At 44.4% G+C, this 20975-nt stretch overlaps 6 protein-coding genes across 8 annotated transcripts; 4 read left to right on the top strand and 2 right to left on the bottom strand.

Annotated features, from left to right (window-relative positions):
- Positions 1-1672: 1672 nt before the first annotated feature.
- On the bottom strand, positions 1673-2557 carry GL218_06519 (Methionine aminopeptidase 1; the record flags this gene model as incomplete). Its single annotated transcript, XM_033583235.1, has 3 exons — positions 1673-1770; positions 1838-2384; positions 2438-2557. The coding sequence occupies 3 exons, from the start codon at positions 2555-2557 to the stop codon at positions 1673-1675; spliced, it is 765 nt and encodes a 254-aa protein (XP_033433404.1).
- A 2092-nt stretch (positions 2558-4649) lies between these two features.
- On the top strand, positions 4650-5312 carry GL218_06518 (Glycine cleavage system H protein 2, mitochondrial; the record flags this gene model as incomplete). The annotated part of the gene is made up of 2 exons (XM_033583234.1): positions 4650-4776; positions 4909-5312. 2 exons carry the CDS (start codon positions 4650-4652, stop codon positions 5310-5312), a joined length of 531 nt encoding a protein of 176 aa, XP_033433403.1.
- Positions 5313-5609: 297 nt separating this feature from the next.
- Positions 5610-6674, bottom strand: GL218_06517 (Porphobilinogen deaminase; the record flags this gene model as incomplete). Its single annotated transcript, XM_033583233.1, has 1 exon — positions 5610-6674. The coding sequence occupies one exon, from the start codon at positions 6672-6674 to the stop codon at positions 5610-5612; it is 1065 nt and encodes a 354-aa protein (XP_033433402.1).
- A 3879-nt stretch (positions 6675-10553) lies between these two features.
- On the top strand, positions 10554-11213 carry GL218_06516 (uncharacterized protein; the record flags this gene model as incomplete). Its single annotated transcript, XM_033583232.1, has 1 exon — positions 10554-11213. One exon carries the CDS (start codon positions 10554-10556, stop codon positions 11211-11213), a length of 660 nt encoding a protein of 219 aa, XP_033433401.1.
- A 3227-nt stretch (positions 11214-14440) lies between these two features.
- On the top strand, positions 14441-15572 carry GL218_06515 (uncharacterized protein; the record flags this gene model as incomplete). Its single annotated transcript, XM_033583231.1, has 3 exons — positions 14441-14530; positions 14599-15358; positions 15436-15572. 3 exons carry the CDS (start codon positions 14441-14443, stop codon positions 15570-15572), a joined length of 987 nt encoding a protein of 328 aa, XP_033433400.1.
- Positions 15573-17103: 1531 nt separating this feature from the next.
- Positions 17104-20932, top strand: GL218_06514 (NAD(P) transhydrogenase, mitochondrial; the record flags this gene model as incomplete). 3 transcript variants are annotated; one of them, XM_033583229.1, is made up of 8 exons in its annotated part: positions 17104-17203; positions 17298-18425; positions 18478-18930; positions 18981-19133; positions 19188-20558; positions 20628-20702; positions 20759-20772; positions 20898-20924. In XM_033583229.1, 8 exons carry the CDS (start codon positions 17104-17106, stop codon positions 20922-20924), a joined length of 3321 nt encoding a protein of 1106 aa, XP_033433397.1. The 3 variants fall into 3 exon arrangements, with proteins under 3 accessions (XP_033433397.1, XP_033433398.1, XP_033433399.1); XM_033583228.1 differs by lacking the exon at positions 20759-20772 and having other exon boundaries at positions 17448-18425; positions 20898-20932; XM_033583230.1 differs by lacking the exon at positions 20898-20924 and having other exon boundaries at positions 20759-20790.
- Positions 20933-20975: the final 43 nt, after the last annotated feature.

Below are 20975 nucleotides of genomic sequence, written 5' to 3'. Positions count from 1 at the left end.
TGACGAATCCAGGTTGGAAGGCGACAGTGGAGAAGACGAGGCAGAAATGATAGCTAAACGCTATTCAAACGCAAGGAATGTGGGCGAATCTCGGGACGGATGATGAGAAGGTCTCAGATTAGCCCCGTATTTGACTTCATCGGAGTTGTCTTGGAATGGATAGCGAGGGTTCCGACAAGTAATGAGGAATGTTGGTTGGGTACGAGTACTTCAGCGTCTATACGTGTTAGTCTTGATGTCTAGGTAAGTATCTATATGGAAATGAATTCAGCTGGCAACCCGTCAAGGTTAGGCTGTCGATCCCAAGATGCAGATGGTATGTAGATAGGTAGATATTAAATCTGGTGGGAAAGGGGAAGGATGAGGACCAGGACCAGAATTTCCCAGAATTTCAGGCGATAGCAACTGACAATTTGGTCGCCAACGGATGAATGCCTAACCTAAGGTTGTCCGGGGTAGTAGGTAATAATTTCATGCATATAAACATACATACCTTCGTACCTGAGGCGGGCCTTGAAAAAGGTCAAGACGTGCAGTTGGTGGAATGGTAGTAAAGTTCAAGTCGAGCAAAGTCAAGGTAGGTAGGATGCTTAACGATGCGGGATCCCGGGAGATGTGACGGGTGGAACCTTAAGAAGTACGAAATACTTGATGTACTATGTACGCGATTGAGGGGCAAAGGCAAAGGGGGCTTTTTTTTGCGACAAGGTCAACTGGTTTGGCTGTTTGGGTGGGTTTATTTTAGGTGGGTTATTGCACATGTGGGCTATTGCTTACTTTAATACATTACGAAGTACACCAATGGGTTCAACGTTTTCAGGCAAGTGCCTACTGCAATTAGGTACATAAACCTCATAATAACACTGAATTAAGTTCGGTGCCAAATCCCACTTATTTAACTATTTTTAATCTGTTTTGACGTTTTATTTCTTCTTCTACCATCATCCAAGTCCTGCATGTGGTTCGTTTGTTTGAACTTGACGTAGGTATTATATTTGGCGTAGCTGACAGTTGCAAGCTTTGGGGCGGCTAAGTTTATAGTACCAACAGCAACGAGCCAATAAGACATTGCAAAATACAGGAAGGATGATCACTTGTCGAACGCGACGCGAAACATCAATTCGCGAAAGGAAACACTAAACATTTGATGTTGTTATTCTGAATTTGGTAACGTTAATAGGTCGCCAGCTACCCATTGGTAGACCTCTTCTCACGTGTAACATACGGACAGTCGAATCGGAAACCATCCTGATTTAGGTGTTTACCTAGGTTAAGTACCTAAGGTACATAGGTCTCACCTAAATCAAAATATTGCGGGAGGCTCCCGTCAGCAGATGAATAGACAGCTACCTGTTAACGTTGTTGGTCGTAATTGGTGCTCCGGACAATTATTTACTACGCTGTTGACGAGGGGGGCAATTAACCTAACCTCCTTGGTATTATATGAATTTACGCAAACCAGAAGGACATTAAACTGAACATTTCTTCTGAGTTAATAGCCTATCAGACCATATGAAGTAATTTAGGAAATTATTTTGGATGATGTTAATGAACTAGGTTCATGGTATAATTTGGCTATGAAACTCACGGTCTACAATTAAGAAACGCATCTATTAGGCTTAGCGCAGAAAACAGTCCTGTTTTTGAAATTGTAGTATCGCTAAAGTAACAGTCAAACATCCTCCGGCGTACGAACAGGGCCGCCAGGCGATGTTGGTAGCCGAGCAGTCAAGATCTCGACGCCCGTCTCGGTCACCAGTAATGTATGCTCTAGGATATATATGTCAATCATATGAATTCTCCGAACACATATAAATAGACGTCTAGGTAAACTCACCGAATTGCGCCGACTTCTTCCCATCAATTGTTGTAATGGTCCAGTTATCAGGCCACGTCACAAATTGATGCTTCCCCAAAGAAACCATAGGCTCAATAGTAAACGTCATTCCAGGCTTGCAAACTCCAACGGCCTTGTTCTTGGTGTAGTGAGGAACGTTAGGTGGGCTGTGAAAATGGGTGTTGACGCCGTGTCCGACAATGTCCCTGACGACACTACACCCTTTTGATTTTGCATATTTCTCAATGACGGCACCAAAGTCTCGGACCAGATAACCGGGCTTCACAACTTTGATTGCTTCTTCGAGACATTCTCTTGCTGTCTCAACCACTCTGACCGTATCAGGGTCTGCTTTTGCCTTGTGACCGACATAGTATGTTTCGTTCAGATCCGCGTGGTATCCTCCGTGATATAAACTGACGTCTAAGTTGATGATGTCGCCGTCGATTAGTACGCGCTGATCTGGGATGCCGTGGCAGATTACTTCGTTTATAGACGTGCAAAACGACTTGGGATAGTCCTTATAATTCAACGGGGAAGGATAGGACTGAATATGATTAACATCATAGAAAACTAAAGGGTTAGCATAAAGGTGCTTACATCGCGTTCTATACAGAGCTTATGACAAAGCTCGTCAAGATAGTCTGTGGTAATTCCAGGTCTGACTTCGGCGGCCAAAAGGTCCAATACCTCTCGGCCTAGTCTACAAACCTTACGCATAGCATCTTGTCCTTCAGCGTCGAGGATATCGATCTTATTCCTAATAAGCTTCAACTCGCTTGTTGGGATTCCCGTTTCTGCGTAGTCTGGGTGCCGTATCGTCTTTGGGACTTCGCGCCTCGGAGAGAGCGGGTAAACCGGTCGTAATGGTCCAGTGAAGTAGAATGAAGGGAACGGATTATACGTTCCCGTCCCGGTCGCTATAGATAGTTTAGAAATGCCCTCGACATAGTTGAATTGGTAAATACCACTATGTGTCTTATTTAGGAAAGCTTTATGTATCTTCTTGTGTTCGGGCTGTTATATATTATTAGTATTCGAAATAATCAGGTTAGGAGTTATAGACGCGAGTGTCTAATACGTGGGATAAGGTGCCAGAGGGGCATTACCCAAGCACTTTTGAAGCAGTCTTGCGAGCAAAAGTAGCTATTGTCGATACCCAGCTTCAGGCATGTTGGGCATTGCAAGGACTCGGCCTTATTCTCGCAGCCTGATAAGAGACATATCTTATTAACAAAGCCTACCGTCATGGTAGAAAGTTTACTAGGTGACTTGGATATAAGCGACAATGATGATGACAATTGAATATTCAGGATTTTGAATAAGGAGCACTAAAGTTTCGATAGGAAGTCCCAATTCTGGATAATCAAAGCATTTTTAACTGAATCCAATAATATCACGATATTTTCTTCTTGGGGACCTTCGCCCCTTTCCGCCCTGTCTAGACACTTGTCCTCCGAAGGGCGTGTGTACTGGCATCGAGTCTAGACCAATCACATTAAAGTATCGCGTTTAAATCTAATTTATTTATTAAATTATCGTCTATATTACTTACTGTGATCCTTTATTTCTGTGAGATTTAATTATATATGCGCCTATTTTTCTGTGTAACTCTAGATGTGCCGCTTGGATCTATTGGTGATTATTATTCAAAGAGTAGTTAGAGGCGAACCACCAAAACAACGGCTAAATATCTAGGAACATTTGGATTGCGATATAGAGTACTTGAGACTTCGTAGAAATATCGCTAAAACTTTTATTGCCATGCCGCTCATTTGGGCACGGTTAGTGTTGGCTTCAGCTAATAATTTCTTCTTCCCACGATAATCGACCTATTATTCAACCAGTGGAACTTTTATAGTGTCCTACTTAAGTATAATATCGGTCCGCCTTAATTACAGAAAGAGAAATACAACTTAACAAGTAGATAGTTATAGTAGCAACGAAGGGGCATAAGGATATCGAGTTGAAAGGCGCTTTTGGAGGAATGTCTATATAACCCTAACTACTTAGGATTCAGGATACACAATGATGACGGTCGACTTCTACTGCGGCATAGTAGCTGATAGGCTAAGTCTTCAAGTTATAGAGTATTAAACAGATAAAATACAATCGTTATAATAACATGGCACAAGACCATATCTGCCACTTTTGATGCAAAGCAATGCATATTGACTATTTAACGGTAGGCTCGGAATATTCTATCTAAACTAAGTCGTGAATTTCGTCTGTTAGAACTCAAAGCTATACCTAAGCCTCTTACGTTGAATAATGTATCTTTGAATATCATAGCACCAACTGTCCGTTTGTCAACGCTGTTGGAGATAGACTTACTTCAGGTTATCTTTCATTTTTATCTTTCCTCCGTATATACTTCTTTATCCGTTGATTTAAGTATGTCTCTAACTACATAAGCATATCTATGCTTATAATGATTTTTCTTATCAATTGAGGTCTAGTGGAATAACCCGGAGTTTTCATCATGACGCGGGGCAATTGAGGAGTTTGGATTGGCTAATACCTTATCGGACCCTATGATAGATGTAGACACGACGCACTGTATGGTTAGGTGCATGATACACTAAAAGAAACAGTGCGGACTCATACATCGGGCAACTGTTCGGCGCCAAGCTGAGAGGATCGTACCAACATTAAACAATTTCAAAGTAGTGGTATCATCGATACGATATCAGTACCAGTACCAGTACCTACCTAAGCACAAAGCTTCGAAAGAAAAAGCTAGCTTCATCAAAGCTGCGGTCTACAACATCTCCCCTCTTACGATCATACTCTACTCTACTCTACTCTCATAATGGCCTCAATCGCGCGATGCCTTCGGGCAGCTAGACCGTCGACCTTCTCTCGACTAGCACAAGCACCACGCACAAGATCCAATTGGCAACCCGCGACGCTGCGAGCTTTCTCTGCTTCGCCGATAAGTGAGTTATCCGATGTCGCCCTTCAACTAAGCCACCAAAACCCCCCAAAATACCGCTTACAGACACTTACACGAGCACACCTAAGCATATTGCACTCTTGTTGCTGCTGACCACCATTAACCGCTACCGTAGGAGATATCCGCAAGTACACCAAGGACCACGAATGGATCGATCTGAACGCCGAAAAGACGGCTGGCGTAATCGGTATCTCGGAGTACGCCGCTGAGGAGCTGGGCGACGTCGTATACGTTGAGTTGCCGGAGGAGGGCAAGGAGGTTAGCGCGGGCGATGCTATCGGCGCCGTCGAGTCGGTCAAGAGCGCCGCCGATATCAACGCCCCTATCGCCTGCAAGGTTACCGGCGTCAACCTAGCCCTCGAGGAGAAGCCCGGTACTATCAACCAGGTTCCTGAGGACGACTCGCACGGCGGCGGTTGGATTGTTAAGGTGCAGGTTGGCGAGCAGGGCGTCAAGGACTTCGACGCTCTTATGGACCTCGAGGAATACAAGACGTTTACCGGCTCGGAGGAACACTAGACTTATATATGAAAGGGATGGGGAGTTCTAAGTGTAAGTGATGTGTTATGGGGGGGGGGTAGTGGGTAGGTGTTCACCGGAAATGGATATTGGCATTCAACAACCAGCGAGTGGGACAGAGACGGGCTCAACCTTGTATCATAAACTCGTTTGGGGTATTCTCATCATCATGGCGAAAGCATCCGCGCAGATTCTACATAAAGGTTACATAGAATGGACGGCTCAAGTCTAAAAAAGCATTGTCCGCAATCTTCCCCTATAAGCCTAGATTTTTGCCCCCAGTTCTATATGGTAACTCTACGCCGGTACCCACGGTTCCGCCTTATCTTTATTGGCCTCTCGATCCTCATTTATCACATCTAAGATCTTTTGCGCGCCGTTATCCGTCAGCTGTTGGGCTACTTTCTTGCCGAACGCAATGGCCTCCTCCCGCGTCTTGATCTCTTCGACCTTCTCAGCGTCGGCGGCTTCTGTGCCTTCGACGTTGACAACTGTCCCTGTTAATCTCAGCGTATTGTCTCCTACCCATTTTGTCTCTACGCCGATGGGAATACTACAACCGCCTTCTAGCGTTCTCATGACACTTCTTTCTGACTCTGCCGCTAGCATGGCCTTGACGTCCTCGAGGGGTTTTAGTAAGCTGAGCGTCTTCTGGTCGTCTGCTCGTGCCTCGATGCCCAGGCCTCCTTGGCCAACGGCATGTAGCATACCGCCGCCCTCTGTAGTGCTATCGAGGTATTGTGTGATGCGCCCGTCCAGACCCATCCGGTGCAAGCCTGCAGCGGCTAGGATCAGCACCGAGAACCCGCTGTCTTCAGCGTCGAGCTTCTGAAGCCGAGTGTCGATGTTCCCGCGCATGTCCTTGAACTCCAAATGCGGGTACCGTCGCTTAATTTGCGCCATGCGTCTAACGCTACTGGTTCCAACTACGGCACCCGCTGGTAGGTCTGCAAGTTTCTTGTATTTATCTTCCAGTCCTTTCTTGACGACAACAACATCACGTGGGTCCTCTCGGGGTGTTACGCAGGCCAGAATGAGCCCCTCTGGTAGCGTCGTCGGCATATCTTTTAGAGAGTGTACAATGATATCGAGCTCCCCTGCCACAAGTTCTGCTTCTAGCTCGTTCGTCCATAGTCCCTTGCCACCGAACTTGTACAATGCTGTTATTTTGTCCTTGTCTGCTGTCGAGTGCATTCCCTTGATCTCAAAATTGACCGTCGGGTGTAATTGCTTCAGAGAGGTGGCGACATAATCGGCTTGCTTCAGGGCTAGTTTTGACTTGCGCGTGCCGACCCTGATCGTGAGCTTCTGCGCTTCTGACGTCGACGATGTTATAACGGGTTGTGTAGCGGAGGTCGACATATTTTCCTATAGATGCAGATAGGAAGAGTACAATTAGGATTGTTAGAGGACCTTTAAGTAAAGATATGGAATTGAAATTAGTGCTCTTGCAAGCCTTGTTCCTGCATATATTCAAGGACCTAGTCACTGTCAAAGTACCTAACCTGATAAGCAAACTTGATTGAGACGAGGCTGGAAGTTTGCGCGGGTTTCGCGGGGTCCAGACTTGCAAACTTAGTAGAGCGGGAGGATGGAGGGGCAATTCCCGACTAGAATCAACTGCGGGGCATTTCTTATCAGGTACTTCCATGTCTCATACAATAAGGCGTGCAATTGAATGTATCGATGATCTAAAGATTTTATGTTGGACCCCTTTGATGGACCTGCAGGAGCAGAGGGGCAATCGGCTTCGGCCCGCATGTCCATCGGCCGTCCTCCGCTAAATGAATCCTTCCGTCCCTTATATTTTGATAGAGGTTCATCGAGAGAATTATTAATATACTAACTACTTGACATTCGAACAGTTAGTTACTCGAATTTAGTTTTAGGTAATTCTGCTGCTCAGCAAGGCTAAATCAGTAAGGCTATTTCGAACAATTCCACAGAATTTTTTCCTAATTCCCGAGACAACTCCCGATTCACGTAACTGTGTATGTCCGTAACTTGAAGTATTATTAGCGAGCCAGGGCTATTTTTCCTACTTATCTACCCGGGTATACTGTTCCTAGACAAAGCTTAACAGCTGGTGCTAAGGACGACTAGCTCTGAATATGTGGCAGTCGTCCACAACCACGTCACCTTGCTAACCAACCTCCATTTTATTCTCTCGAGTCGGGCCTTTATATCAAGTTCTAGAATCACATTTCCACTAGACGAGGACTTACAACACGCATTGGCTACATCTTGTACCACAGCTGGATGTTCGATTATGCAGGGCAGATACGCATATCGAGATGTTGTTCCCAGCTTTAAATGCCTGGCTGACGTTACTATACTCGGTATATATGCCTTCAAGCCTATGACTTCCAACTTCGGGTACCACATATATACCTACTTCAATAGAATGTGTGTAATACCGAGCTTGTCAACCTATACTTCGCGGTAATCATTCCTAAAATAGGAATCCCACAAAGTTACATTTTGTTGTGTTCCCGCGCAATGCAGCACGAACATATTGAGATAGACCGACTCTATAGTCCATCTAAGATATACTTATGTCAATGTAGGGCGGTAGTGATTCTTATGGTTCGCTTTTCACTTCCGCATAAGGCATCCGAACATATCACGAAGACGTCTCACTAGAAACGTGTTGTAGTCCTCGGACATCTGGGTCGTCTGTCCCTCGCGGTAATTGCCTGTACTAGAATTGTAGTATTGCTCCGTCCGTATTCTATGAATGTTCATGTTCATTCGAAACAGCTCTATATAAGGCGATAGATTATGCGATGTTCAAGGGTCGCCGCGAAGTCATTAATAACCTCGTCTTGTTTAGCTAATAACTGCTATATATTAAGCACGTCCTCAGTGCAGCTCTCCTGTACTCGAATATGAAATTTCACGTCATTCTTTTCGGTCCCGGTCTCCTAGCCGGTTCTTCTCTGGCTATGAGAGGCCCGCTTCTACGTGTCGACTCGACGGGATCTGCGCTCACGCTTTTCACTTCGTCAACCGGCCAGCCTTCTTTTCCGGCTGGAGCCTCTTCGTCTACATCCGGCGTGGCTCCTGTACCAAGCGGCTCCCAGGGTATTGGTCCAAAGTGCGGTAAAGGTTATACCTATTGTGGTTATATGCTCACTGAAAACGGTCACAGTACGATCCCTGACTAAAGGGTAATTAAGCTGGGGAAGTCTTTACTAACTTGTGTAGATTTTGCACCTAATGATATCAGCAAGGCTTATTGCAATGGCCTCTCGGAGCTCTGTACAAATAGCAAGCCTAAGACAAATGTTTCTGAAGCTGTCTTCGTCTGCATGAACGAACAGCCGTCTAGCGTTGAGCTCTTGTGTGCCTGCAGTAGTAAATGCCGCAACGACGCTGACACCAACTTCATCGCCCATTGCGACAAGCCTTGCATCAACGCATGAGTACGGGATAGGATTCAAGCATACGGAAAGGGGTGAAATGGGAGTTTGTTAAAACATCCACTTGACGGGATGGCCGCTGTGTGCTGTGTGGTTAACGCGAGTTAAAAAATCGTAGTAGTATGCAACGTCACTCGTTAGTTACATGTAATCCGAATTCTACTCTGCTTATTAGCCTATAAATGGGCGATCCTTTGGTGTCTATCGTATGCTCTAGCCATTGATTACCCTAGTATGTTTGCGCACTGTCTCAGGGGCTAATAAAGGGTTAATGACTTACGGAAATTTTTGATATATGTAATACAGTAACGTTAAAGTGCCAGGTAAAATTTAATAAAGTGCCAACCCATCCACTTTCCACGTGACATAAGCCACCAAAGCCACAACGCCATAATGAAAATGGCCCGTTCACTTGACCAGTACAGGGTAATTTTTTACCACTTTTTATATATTATTATTAATAACTTTATGAAATTCCATCCAAATATTTTACAAAATATACCATTATTTAAATTAAAAAATAATAAAAATTAAAATTCAGGTTGCACGTGACTACGACTAAAATTGATCCCAATGCGGCTAAAAATGATCTTTTTATTTTTTAATATATTTTTAATATAATAATAATATTTTTAAATAATTTTATATATATAATATTTAAAATTTTATAAAGATTATTTTGATTTAAATTAAAAATTTATAAACTTAATAAAAAAATAAATAAAATTTTTATAATTTATTTCGTAAATTTATATTTATTTTTATATTTTATGTAAAATATTAAATAATATATTAAATTTTCATGTTATTTTTATTTAAATTCAATAATAAATTACGTAATTTTTTACTTTAATTAATAAATATTTTTATATAATTTTTTTATATTTATTCGTTAAGTTATTTATATATATAATTAAAATCTAATAAATATTTTTTTATTTCATTATTTCATTATGGCGTTGTGGCTTTGTATGGCTTATGTCACGTGGAAAGTGGATGGGTTGGCACTTTATTAAATTTTACCTGGCACTTTAACGTTACTGTATGTAATAGCTTTTGAATAATATCTCATTTCCGCCAATTATTAATCAAATTCCTTTTGCCATCATATCATAGCTCTTCTCGTGGCGTATAGTTATTGTGATGAAGGGAGAGTAGAAGTACGTAGTAGAACATAGTATGAAATACATAGGTAGCTATCACGATAGTTCTCTACCTGAGAAATCACCCACTAAACCCCAAAGATCAGTGGTATTATGCGTCGTACCGCGCTATTTTAAGAAAAAGACCAATCGAGAAGTGATCGACTTAACTCGGATTGGTCGGCGGGTGTCTAGCGGCACGGTTACCGCGCCGCCTCGTGATCTCGAGCTCAGCCTCTAAAACAAACAAAGTCCAGATCGACAGGAAGTAAGTAAAAATTAGATTTCGTCCAATCAGCAGACATATTTTCATAATATACGTGGGTCTACGATCTCAAGATAGTCTTACTGTCAGGCCGCTGACGGGTGACCGCAGCTTTCGTGTTGACAGTTGTTGGCTCGCTTGGTCCGAGATGCTTTAACGTTCCCGATGAAGAATTGGAAAGGGGATTCTCCATCGGTATCTCGGAATCGGTCTCTAGGTACCTAGTTCGGGCTTGTGCATCGCCACGAGAGATGTTGGGCTACGATCGCCAGGAGTACATATAAGGTCGGGATGATCGCTCTCGAATAAAGAAAAAAAATTTCTCATTCAATCAACCAGTATTACATCAAATACAATTACATATTAATCTCTAATAAAATTAATCGATATTCAATATCACCTAATATTCAAAATGCTCGCCTCAATCATCACACCTCTTACCTTCCTCGCCCTCGTTGGCGCTACTCCAGTCCCGCAGGCTGCCCAACAACTCTCCAGGTCTAAGGGCTTCCACCTCAAGGCAGAACTCCGAGACCAGACCAAGGATTTGGATCCTTCCGTAGCGGGAACTTACCTCTCCGGCATCCACGTCGGTGCTGGCCAGAACATCGCGGTTGTATCCGCGAGCAACCCTAGCTCTTCCACACCTTACTACAGCAACGGCACAGAAGCACAGGGCTGGGTTGATGTTCTAAACGACTTGGGCACCGACTTCCCGTGGGGCTTCATCGTACAGGACTCGGAAAGCACCGATGCTACCTACCCTGGCGAGCACGACGCGAGCATCAACGTGGGCGGCGGTAGCGACGGACTTACGATTGAGAAGTCTGGAGACTCGGTGGCGCTCGGTGGTCTCGCACCCGGCTACTACGCTGTGTGCGACCGATTCATCGGCTACGTGCGCGCAAACATTCAAGTCGTTCGGTACGTGTATGAGGGCGAGACTCTGCCAGAGAACTGCGCCGCTGTCAACTTCGTGCCCCAATGCGCAACTCTGAACGACCTCCCCGCCACATCGGAATGGACTCACGATTTCGTCCAGGAGGTCGACTGCGTTGTCCCCTCTGCTTAAGAGATTTATGATAAGGGATTACTAGTGTTTTTGGAGGAGAGAAGCGCGAGGGGGAATATGGGAAAAGAAAATATCTGCATTGGGATTTGATACTATTAATAATCTAATAGAAGGAAGCATACAGTAGGAAAGCACACGCTATGCTAAAAGTCGCGGCCATGCCAATAGGACATATCGGCTTATTTAAATATCGAGAGATATCTCTTCGATATAATAAAACCATTAAGAAGCACCATTTGGCAAGTCTCCGGTGATCATTTGTGATTCCAATTATGTCGTATTAATCCGCTTAACTTAGTGACTTTATAGTTTTTACACTACCTACTACGACCTTAGGAAGATACTTAAAGATTCAAGACCTAGGCAATGATGCGATGCTGTTCATTGTTTCGCTTCAGACATTACTCCTGTCAAACCTTGAGGCTGCGAGTTACCCTGCCGGTGACTTGCTTGCAATGCACGGAATTCTTCGTAGGTACACTGGGCAGGCAAATAGGCGTGATGCTCTGCCCAATTATCGTACCATTCGTAGCCTTCCATCGACGAATCCGAATTCGTACTCGACCTCGATCGCGGACGACGGTCCTCATCATCTTCGTCTTCATCTTCATCGTCATCACCATCAAGTGACGGATCGGAATCCTCGTCTGATGAAAGGCTTTCACTAGCCAATGAGGGGCAAAGTTCTATGGTCGATAATGACTGTGGCTCATCGGAACCAAATGTTGATGGTGGAAGGCCGTTAAGCCAATCTAATACATCTTGACGTATACCACCAATCCCCTGTTCCAGCCACCATCTCACGCCCCCCAAATCGTATGTCGGGTTCGGACCTAGTGGATCATTCCCTCCGATAGGGATATGAGCCACGATCCATCGCGAGCCGCTTAATACCCATCGTTGGTGGATATTAAAGTCGATATAAAGCCGCAATACTACTTCATCATATGGCTTTAAAGCGACTGCCGTATGAAGCTCATCACGGAGAAGCTTGTCACGATGTATAATGATAGGCACATCATCATCATTGAGCCCATATTTCTCTAAGCATTTTGTTTTAACACAATTCTCGCACCTAGTGAAGAACACACGTTCAAGCCTAAGATATGCGGGATCATAGTTTGGGCAATTCTCAGTGCAAACCTGTGGCATCGGGGGACGGGGTGGCCCGCCATGTTGAAGTTCCTGAAGCGCCCAAGTTACCTTCGCTGCGTGACAGAGGACGAAGAACCTCACCAGTAGAAGGGTGTTTGGGAAGGCATTTGAGAATTCCTCTTCACAGCAGATTTCCAGAGTAACGTGATAACACATGAGGGACAATTTCCTTGCACGGTACAAGTCTACGAAATCAATATCAACGGAACCCCGAGGTTAAAGGAGAGAATGGTAAAACTTTTCTTACATAATCGGGGGGTATGGCATATATATATATGCTCAAATCTATCCCTCTACAACATCTTTCAGCAGCATGTGAAACAGAGAGCTTGATCACGCGTAATCAAGTTGTTGATAGGCTGGCAAGAATGTGATCATCCGTACGCTGCTTTCTTTCTATACATACAATGTATCGTAATATGCATTGTTATGAAGTTGTCGATGAAGTATGGGTGTATCCTGTATGGTAGATGTGCTACCTATTAAATTGTAAAATTAATAATATTAAACCTGCCATGATCGTTTCAGGGAGAGTAAACAGCCAACCCTTAATAAACATGAGGTAAATGGTGTTTGCACATCATTTCGAAGAGGATATCTCATTTGATACGCGGTGAGAGAAATTAACATCGAGCTTTAGCCATACTTAAAGGTATTACGTTGTAAGATTGATTTCTCCATGTGTAGGATTACTTCTGAACCCTTATAGAGATCGGGAATAAAGAAATGGCACTATCTTATTTCATCTAATGGTGCTCATATTTCGTCTCTGTTTTCCTACAAAGTTATAGCCATTGAAAGGAATTGTTCGCCTGATACCTAGGTACGTATTGGGAGGCGGCTGCTGGCTAGAATACCTATGTTATTCCTTAAGGACTTTTGAGTATACAACAGGAGGTGTGGACGTAGCTGTGTATGGAAATACCCAATAAGGTCCTTGATCCTTAGGAGTTGAAAAACATGTTCTTAGTTAAACATGATATCCACTTGTCGCCTAATAGATTAAGTAGAACACCACCTATGTCGTATTTCTACTCGTACTATTATAAACTCATTATAACCTGCTAACGTATTCATTGTTAAATATTTCTACCTCTTTGCATAGGTCATATTCTCTGAAAAGCAGTTATCTCCCAATCCTTTACCTTTCTAAATCCTCCTATCTTGGAACTTTTCTATCATTACTATGATTAAGCTAATTTGGCTCACTGAAGCTACTCTTTGAAATGGATTATGTTATGAAACTGTTAACTACAATGAAACTTAAGTAAGTAGGAAACAGTGACGAGCTCTATATACCAAGGCTTACGAGTATCGTGTACCGGCCCTCTTTGTCTGCTAAGTCTCGGATTTATCTTCAGTTGTCCTACTCATAGATATTGAAAGGAATAAATAACTAGCCCCTATAAAATCCGCTCCTTTCTATTCTAGTCTAGTTGGCTTACCTAAAACTCTATCTTTTATTGGTTTTATAATAGGCAAAGCCGAATACTTGGGTACCTCTCTACTTAACACATGCATATAAGCGACTTACTAATAGTAAGCAATATCGAAGTTAGCTGGCTGGTATTTCTAACGCTGCTCTAATTTTCTGAAGACTTGGATGAGCGTGCACGGAACTAGCGGCTTTAAGGGACCGAGCTAAGGTTCTCAAAATTATTAACAGGAGTGGCTTGTAAAGAGTTGTGCTATGATTGAATAGTATAAACGGAACTCTATCGTTATGACCGGACTCCTAGGAAGCGTTCACGGCCGGGGCCTTCATTAGCCCCACAGCTAGATCTGGCATTACGATTGGTACGCTCGGAAACTACGAGACTTGATTGGCTAGATTCACCGCGTCTATCAGCATGAGATGACTTTAACTCTCTGAGCTGATGAGACAGTTCGGAAATAGAAGCGTACGTGGCATGGCTGGTTTTGATAAAGAGTAGTTTGGGAATCCTTTTAAATGTCTGAGAGCCTGCTTATAAAGGTTGCTCTTAGATATCTTGTGAATTATAATCTTTAAACAGTCAAGTTGTGCTACATTTTAAACACCATCTATCGTTGATTGAATCATAGACAGCGCAATGGGTGCCCATTTTTCTAGCACTATAACTCAGTTCTTCCCTCCAAAACCGGGGTTTACTGAGAAAAATATATCCGATCTTCATGGCAAGGTAAGTAGCATGGCCACTTATACTTAACACAGACCGTGGAACATGATGCTGACTTGCTTGGTTTGCAGGTTTATATCGTTACCGGCTCAAACACGGGCGTAGGTAAAGAGACCGCCAGGATTCTTTACTCTAAGAATGCGAAAGTATACATTGCCGCACGTTCTCAAGAAAAGGCCGAAAATGCAATTGACGAAATCAGTAAAGCCTTCCCGAATTCGAAAGGAGGCCTAAGCTTCCTGAAGTTAGACCTTAGCGACTTAACTACGATAAAAGCGTCAGCCGACGAGTTTCTCTCGAAGGAAAAGAAACTTGATGTCCTGTTTAACAATGCTGGTGTTCAGAACCCGCTCCCAGAACCGAGCAAGACCCCTCAGGGTTATGAATATCATCTTGGTGTGAACAGCATCGGAACATACGCGTTTACAAAGCTTTTGACACCGATTCTCGTCTCGACAGCCAAGACTGAGGGAACATCTCGCGTAATCTGGGTATCGTCTTTGGCAACAGACATGACTGGTTTAAAGTCCGTTGGTATCGATATGAGCAATTTAGACTATCACGATGACAAATCATACCTTATAAAATATGGTCTCAGCAAGACCGGTAACTGGTTGCACGGCGTCGAGTTCGCCAAGCGATATAAGGCCGACGGTGTCATTAGCATTCCGTTAAACCCTGGGAATCTAGCTTCGGATTTGTACCGTGACCAATCAGGCTTTATGAGTATTTTCACAGCGCTCATAACATACCCCTCTATTAATGGCGCCTATACTCTCCTGTATGCCGGGCTTTCTCCCGACATTACCATTGAGAAAACCGGAAGTTGGGGTAAGTACCTAGTTATTCAGCGAAAACCCTCTTGGAGCATTTGGGGTGTACGGACAGCTAACTTTCAACTCTTACAGTGATCCCGTGGGGGCGAGTTCGCTTGGTTCGAAAGGACTTGATAGAGGCGACCAAGACTGAAGAAGAGGGTGGAAATGACACGGCCAAGAAATTCTGGGACTGGACTGACGAGCAGGTTAATAAGTATATTGAGTGAAGAAGATGTTAGTGGGCGTCGATAGACAGACTGAGTTAATTGGGGATGGACATGTTGAACAGACTGCTGTGAATGATACCTATTCAACTAGACGCGCGAAGAGCCTCATTGCCTAATATATTATATGCACACTTATATCACTGCCATATCTGGAAGTTATTGAATGTAGTTAAACAGCCTGATTGGGTATATGTAAATGCATTGAGTCTTAGATGGTTGGCACATGGCACATAGAGTACCTAAAGTATGCCCACATTTTGCCATATTATATTAGCTAACGAGGATTGCATCGCCTAATTATTTTAATAATACCTATCCTAAGTGAAATGTTATCGAGTCCGCTAACGCTAATATAGTTTACTAGTAAGACTATTGCAAAATGGCTTCGTTGGCTTTGGATTTATTGCAATGTCTTGTAAAGTAGGGCTAGTCTGGATAGAGAGAGTTATAATGAAGCGTTCTTAATTAACAATCTAACTATTTCGTTTACCCCAGCTATCAACTTCATAAACATTATTCTACATTTCTCTTTAAATATGCTATAGAATAATATTTTATATGCTTATGGGACTGAATGAGGTCATAGTAAAACTTGGCTCAGCAAGTTATAAAGTTGCTTGATGGAATTGATCCGTTCGTAGACCGTAAATATTAAACCTATGACTTCACCTGTAGGAACTTTATCTTCTACCGTCCCCTGTAAGCTGAATATTCATATAACAGATGAGGCAACTAGCTTCCTATGTCTATCTTATTATTGATTGGTGCCCGCAAACCCACCCTCTCCGCATATCCAGTAACTATGTCCTGCCATGCAACGTGCTCCACTTGCTAAATCAGGATACCCTTTGCGGGTCTACGTCTCATCGACTCGCCCCCCAGTCAACCTCTCACAAGACGCCCACATGCCAACTTGCGTAACCTTTGTCAAACACGACTGACGACTTAGGCAGAATCTTCATGTACTTGATGTACTCCCCTAAACGCGTCGTTCGATGTGGGATGTGATTTAGACATATCACTTCTCTTCTACGTCGGCTATTCTTTTATACCGACCACAAAGAACACAGCCTAGAAATCCTAAGCCATTGATTGGTGCGGCTTGTTTCGCCGACTTTTCAGATGATCCAGACTGCTATACCAACAACTATCATCCTATTATTTGAATATTGGTAGTTCTATGTAGCCGGGATCCTTGGAAGCGGGGGATGGTAGGTTCGAGTGGAGGGTGAAAGGAAGGCTTGGGCAACTATTATCAAATATACATACCTAAAGCTTGACTGGGTATTCTTATTTGTCCTCCCTAGTTGCTACTCTTATCCCTATTTGGTCGCGTGGGATGAACTCTTCTCTTCTACTAACCTCCTGTACTTCCTGTACTTCTTGTCTCTTGCGACATTCTAACTTCCTTTTTTTTATGTTTCTCCTCGTAATGTGATGCCGTTCTGGGAGTTCGCAGGGAGGTATAGCAGATGACGAATAAAGCTTTGAAATTGTGCTGCATGGCAGACATTTATTGCGCCTTGTCAATATGATGTCCTGGTCGTTACTTCGGCCGGCGCTGGTCGCTAATCCCGCTTCGCCTCGTGCGGCAGAGGGCCTTACACGCCGCGCCATATCACATGTCTTAGGTTCGTTCCAATGCATGGAAATATGATGAGGTGTCTAGACATCTCAGCATATTTCTCTTTCGCGCAGTATATACTAAGTAGACGGAATGTGTAGACTGTACGGCACAATCTCGAGCGGTAGCTGTAGGCTGTCGACGGCAGTGGAACAGTACTCATGCTAGGAAGCCCGCAGTTCTACCTGCGTTGCCAAAGAAGACGTTCGATAGTGGTAGGAATGTTACAAATAGAACAATTCCGGTAACAGCCTACTCGACCGTTGTCGAGACGCCATCCACGCCTTACGCAGATCTCACTGTAGGTGTGCCTCGCGAGACATTTGCTAATGAGCGACGCGTGGCAATCTCGCCTCAAAATGTGGCCCTGCTCAAGAAGAAGGGCTTTAGTAGTGTATTGGTAGAGCGTGGAGCTGGTGCGCTGGCCGACTTTCCAGATGAAGCTTACCAGAAAGCTGGCGCTACCCTAGTTGACGCAGAGGAGGTTTGGAAACAAGCGGACATCGTACTTAAAGTACGAGGGCCGAATATCAAGGAAATCGAACGACTTAGAGAAGGCGCAACGATCATCTCAATGCTCCAGCCCGCCCAGAACAAGGATATTGTTGAGCGCCTCGCTGCTCGCAAGGTTACATCATTTGCTATGGACATGATTCCTCGCATCTCCCGCGCTCAAGTATTCGATGCTCTCAGCTCAATGGCGAATATTGCCGGTTATAAAGCGGTTCTAGAAGCGTCAAACAACTTTGGCCGCTTCTTGACTGGCCAGGTCACTGCGGCTGGGAAAATCCCCCCATGCAAGGTTCTCGTAATCGGTGCTGGAGTTGCGGGTTTGAGTGCAATTGCAACTGCTCGTAGGATGGGCGCAATTGTTCGCGGTTTTGACACACGCTCTGCCGCAAGGGAGCAAGTCCAATCTCTTGGCGCAGAGTTTATCGAGGTTGAGATCCAGGAAGATGGATCTGGAGCAGGGGGATATGCTAAAGAAATGTCTCCTGAATTTATCGCTGCCGAAATGAAGCTATTCACCGAGCAGGCTAGAGACGTTGATATCATTATCACCACAGCTCTTATTCCTGGGAAGAGAGCACCCAAGCTAATCACGAAGGATATGGTTGAGGTTATGAAACCTGGTTCTGTTGTCGTGGACTTGGCTGCTGAAGCAGGGGGCAATTGCGAAGTGACCGAAGCAGGTAAACTGATAACGTACAATGGCGTGAAAATCATTGGTAAGACTCAAGCGTTAATTAAAAAATTGCCGGACTACTGACATCATTAAAGGATACACGGACTTGCCATCTAGATTGCCAACGCAGTCATCGACTCTGTACTCGAATAATATTGTTAAGTTCCTTCTGTCGATGACACCCCAGGATAAGTCATTTGGCATCGATTTGAGTGACGAAGTTGTTCGAGGTGCTATTGTTACTAATAAAGGAGAGATCCTACCGCCTGCACCGCGGCCAGCCCCTCCACCAGCCCCTACGCCTAAAGCTGTAGCGAAGCCTGAGGAAGAGGTAGTTGCGGTAACTCCATTCCAGAAGACATCTCGAGAAGTGGCTACAGTTACTGCTGGTATGGGTACTGCTTTAGCCCTTGGAAAGCTTACCGGACCCATCTTCATGGGAAACGCCTTCACTTTCGCACTGGCTTCGCTGATCGGGTATCGAGTTGTCTGGGGCGTGACCCCGGCCCTTCATTCCCCCTTGATGAGCGTCACCAATGCTATATCTGGTAAGCAACCTCAATATATTGCCTAAATCGAAGTTGACTAAATGCTATAGGAATGGTTGGTATTGGTGGTCTCTTCATCTTGGGTGGTGGTTATGTCCCCGAAACAATCCCACAAGCGCTTGGTGCAGCATCTGTGCTATTAGCTTTCGTAAACGTGTCTGGCGGCTTCGTAATTACGAAGAGGATGCTAGATATGTTTAAGCGTACGTTATGTTAGCTAGTTTGTGTATATATTGTTACGTGCTGATTTGAAGTAGGGCCAACTGATCCACCGGAGTACCCATGGCTCTATGCGATTCCCGGTATTCTGTTCGGAGGCGGCTATCTTGCGGCGGCTTCGACAGGGGCCGCAGGGCTTGTGCAAGCGGGATACATGGTCAGCTCGGTGCTTTGCATCAGCTCCTTGTCTGGCTTGGCATCTCAAGCTACGGCAAGAATGGGCAACTTACTTGGGATTCTCGGTGTTGGCTCTGGTGTCCTCGCCTCTTTGTTAGCCGTCGGATTCAGTCCTGAAGTGTTGACCCAATTTGGTACTCTCGCTACGATTGGAGCTATTTTGGGCTTCGTTATTGGCAAACGCATTACTCCAACAGATCTTCCCCAGACAGTTGCAGCACTCCATTCTGTTGTTGGTCTAGCTGCGGTATTGACTAGTATTGGCAGCGTCATGGGTGACCTCTCTCATATCTCGACCCTTCACCTTGTCACAGCCTACCTCGGAGTATTAATTGGTGGTATCACGTTTACCGGGTCTATCGTCGCGTTCATGAAGTTAGCTGGAAAGATGTCCTCGAGGCCTTTGATTCTCCCTGGCCGGCACCTGATTAACTCAAGCATGCTTGCCGCTAACATAGGAACGATGGGCGCTTTTGTTACGATGGCACCAGGCTCACCTATGATTGCTGCTGTGGCACTAAGTGCGAACACGATACTGTCGTTTGCCAAAGGGTTTACTACGACATCTGCAATCGGCGGAGCGGACATGCCAGTCGTGATCACGGTTCTTAACGCATACAGCGGCTTTGCCTTGGTAGCGGAAGGCTTTATGTTGGAAAACCCATTACTTACTACAGTAGGTGCGCTTATAGGGGTTTCTGGTTCGATCCTTTCGTATATCATGTGCGTGGCAATGAATCGAAGTCTCACGAATGTACTATTTGGTGGTATATCGGCGCCAGCGAAAACAGACTACAAGATCGAGGGGTCAGTAACACAGACGAATGTTGAGGACACAGCCGAATCTCTTGTCAACGCGGAGAATGTCATTATCGTAGTTGGGTATGGAATGGCGGTCGCGAAAGCGCAATATGCCATTAGCGAAATTACCGGTTTGCTCCGGGCCAAAGGGATCAAGGTTAGATTTGCTATCCACCCTGTCGCAGGTCGTATGCCCGGACAGTGCAACGTTCTATTAGCAGAGGCAAGCGTGCCGTATGATATCGTACTGGAGATGGACGAGATAAACGATGACTTTGGAGACACTGATGTTACGCTCGTAATTGGCGCGAATGATACGGTCAACCCAATTGCGCTCGAGCCTGGTAGTCCGATTGCAGGAATGCCTGTTCTCCACGCTTGGAAGAGTAAGCAAGTTATTGTTATGAAACGTGGTATGGCCAGTGGCTATGGTAAGTTGAATCTTTTTCGTAATACCCGTTTACAATGAAGCAAGGGTCAATGCGCTAATGTTCGAATAGCCGATGTTCCCAATCCTATGTTCTACATGCCTGGAACGAAGATGTTATTCGGCGATGCTAAAGTTACTTGTGATGGTAAGTTAATTCCCCCCTAAAATTTAATATAAACCTAAGATTGACTTATGAATTAGCCATTAAAGCAGCCGTCGAAGCCCGAACCTAGAATAGAAGCCCCTTGTTACCTTCGGAGCATTTATTTTAAACCCCTCAGAGATCTCGTTTGCATTCTAGACTTTAGAGCATCCGGTATCGTGTTTCTTTTTGTTTCAGAGATTCGAGTTCCTTTCAAGATATTAGCTATATAAGTCTCAAGCTATCGAGATAGATTAGGTGTTCATTTAACTTAGG

This window comes from Daldinia childiae (assembly GCF_008694065.1).
Source record: "Daldinia childiae strain JS-1345 chromosome Unknown Scaffold7, whole genome shotgun sequence".
Classification (NCBI taxonomy): domain Eukaryota; kingdom Fungi; phylum Ascomycota; class Sordariomycetes; order Xylariales; family Hypoxylaceae; genus Daldinia; species Daldinia childiae.
This window is presented reverse-complemented; position numbering and strand designations above follow the sequence as displayed.